At 33.9% G+C, this 2,605-nt stretch overlaps 1 protein-coding gene across 1 annotated transcript; it reads right to left on the minus strand.

The window, feature by feature from the left end:
- Positions 1-1,947: 1,947 nt before the first annotated feature.
- On the minus strand, positions 1,948-2,308 carry LOC118000526 (40S ribosomal protein S27-like). Its single transcript, XM_034990282.1, has one exon. It carries the CDS (start codon positions 2,273-2,275, stop codon positions 2,021-2,023), a length of 255 nt encoding a protein of 84 aa, XP_034846173.1. The 5' UTR covers positions 2,276-2,308; the 3' UTR covers positions 1,948-2,020.
- Between the last annotated feature and the right edge of the window lie 297 nt (positions 2,309-2,605).

The raw sequence follows: 2,605 nt of genomic DNA on the forward strand, positions 1-2,605 counted from the left end.
GAGGATAGCGGACAATTTATTCATGTATTTAATCACTCCAAGAACTCCATTAGTTCTTGTTTCTCTCAGAAGTGTTTTAGTTTTCTGTGTAAAAGTCTTGTATATCTTTTGTTAAATTCATTTCCTAGTATTTTGGTTTTTGATGCTATTATAAATGAAATTTTTATTAAATTATTTTCATTTGTTTATTGTTAGTATATAAAGTACAATTTTTTTTTTTTTTGTAAATTAATCTTGTATTCTGTGACCTTGCATAGTTTACTTATTCATTCTGGTAGTTGTTTTGTAAATTCTTTAGGATTTTCTATGTAAACAAACATGTCATCTGTGAAGTGAGATAGTTTTACTTTTTCATTTCTAATACTATGCCTCTATTTTCTTTTTTGCCTTATTGAAATAGCTGGAATCGCTAGTATCATGTTGAATAGAAGTGGTGAGATTGAGTATCCTGGACTTTTTCTCAAGCTTACATGAAAGTGTTCATAGTTCACCATTAAGTGTGACTTTAGTTGTACATTTTAGAAGATATTCTTCATCACATTGAGGAATCTGACTTTTATTCTTAGTTTCCTGAGATGTTTTGTTTGTTTTGCTTTTAAAATCATGAATGATCACAGCTTTGTAATATAGCTTGAAGTCAGGCATTGTGATACCCCCAGCTTTGGTTTTCAACATTCCCCTGGTGATTTGGGGTCTTTTGTGGTTCTATACAAATTTTAGTATTGTTTGTTCCAGCTCTATGAAAAATGTCGATGGTATTTTGATAGGGATTGCATTGAATGTGTAGATTGCTCTGGATAGCATAGACATTTCAACAATATTTGTTCTTCCAATCCATGAGCATGGAATGTTTTTCCATCTCTTTGTGTCTTCCTCAATTTCTTTCATAAGCGTTCTGTAGTTTCTAGAGTATAGATCCTTTACCTCTTTGGTAAGGTTTATTCCTAGGTATCTTATGGTTTTTGGTATAATTGTAAATGGGATAGATTCCTTAATTTCTCTTTCTTCAGTCACATTGTTAGTGTGGAGAAATGCCGCTGATTTTTGTGCATTGATCTTGTATCCTGCCTCGTTGTTAAATCGCTGTATGAGTTCTAGCAATTTTGGGGTGGGGTCTTTTGGGTTTTCCACATAAAGTATCATGTCATCTGCGATGAGCAACAGTTTGACTTCTTTGCCAATTTGAATGCCTTTTATTTCTTTTTGTTGTCTGATTGCTGAGGCTAGGACTTCTAGTACTGTGTTGAATGGTAGTGGTGAGAGTGGACATCTCTGTCATGCTGCTGATCTTAAGGGAAAAACTCTGTTTTTCCCCATTGAGAATGGTATTCAGTGTGGGCTTTTCATAGATGGCTTTTATGATATTGAGGTATGTTCCCTTTATCCCTATTTTGAAGAGTGGTGAATGGATATTGAATTATTTCAAGTGCTTTTTCTGCATCCTTTGAAGTGATATCATTTTTCTTTTTTATTCTGTAATATATGAATGACACTGACTTTCAAATCTTGCATTTATGTTATAATTCTACTTTATATTTCATGGTAAATATAATTTTTTGTATTGCTAGATTCAATTTGCTATTACCTCAGTATGTGTACATCTGTATTCACTAGAACTGTTTATAATTTTTGTAAAAACATTGTCAACTTTTGTTATTAGGATAATGCTGACTTTATAAAACAAACTGGAGTGTTTTTTCTATTCTCCGAGTTTTTGTACAATTGGTGTTATTTCTTCCTTAAACATAGAATTTACCGATGAAATAATTGGGCATGGAGCTTTCTTTGTGAGAAAGTTTTTGATAATAAATTAACTTTCTTTAATACACATAAGGCTATTCTATTTTTCTTTTTGTGTCAGTCTTGGTATATTGACTGAAGGAATTTGTTCATTTTATCTAAATTTTCATATTTGTTGGCATAAATTGTTCATAATCTCATATATTCTTTTTTTTTTTTTTTTGGTATCCAAAATCTGTTTATTGGGATAGTGTCCCACTCATCTTGATTCAGGGTGCTTTTAGTGCTGCTTCCGCCTGAAGGAGCATCCTTCTGTAAGCCTTGCTTTTCCTCCTGTGGGCTGGCAGAGGACAGTGGAGCAGCCGACGCACAGAACTACCGTTTGTGCGTGGCTAAAGACGGCGGTGATTTTGTAGCATCCCGGGCACTTCACGTCCATGAAGTAGGAGTTGGGGCTCTGCACCAGGCGCTTCTTCTTGTGCTTCCTCTTCTCCTCTTCCGGGGATGGGTGCAGGAGGTCCTTCGCGAGGGGCATGTTCTCGTGGGGAGGTCGTCACCGCCGGAAAGCCATAATCTCATATATTCTTAATGTGTGTAGGATTTGTATTGACAATCCTTCTTTTATTCTTCATGTTGGTAATTTGTGTCTTCTCTCAAATTTATTTTCTTGATCACTCTAGCAAAGGGTTTTTAATCTTATTGTTTTAAAGAACCAATATTTGTCTTTGTCAATTTTCATGTGGTTTTCTATCTTGTTGATTTCTGCCCTTTACTGTTCTCTTGCATTTTCTTAATTTTGTTTAATTTCATTTTGTTCTTTCTAGATTCTTTTTTTTTTTAATTTTTTTATTCTTATGTTAATCCC

Source organism: Mirounga leonina, unplaced genomic scaffold (assembly GCF_011800145.1).
Source record: "Mirounga leonina isolate KUSES-001 unplaced genomic scaffold, KU_Mleo_1.0 Mir_507, whole genome shotgun sequence".
NCBI classification, from domain to species: Eukaryota; Metazoa; Chordata; class Mammalia; order Carnivora; family Phocidae; genus Mirounga; species Mirounga leonina.

Bases quoted from the DNA above. Each gene is read 5' to 3' on its own strand.
- LOC118000526 (XM_034990282.1), bottom strand. From the start codon at position 2,275: ATGCCCCTCGCGAAGGACCTCCTGCACCCATCCCCGGAAGAGGAGAAG.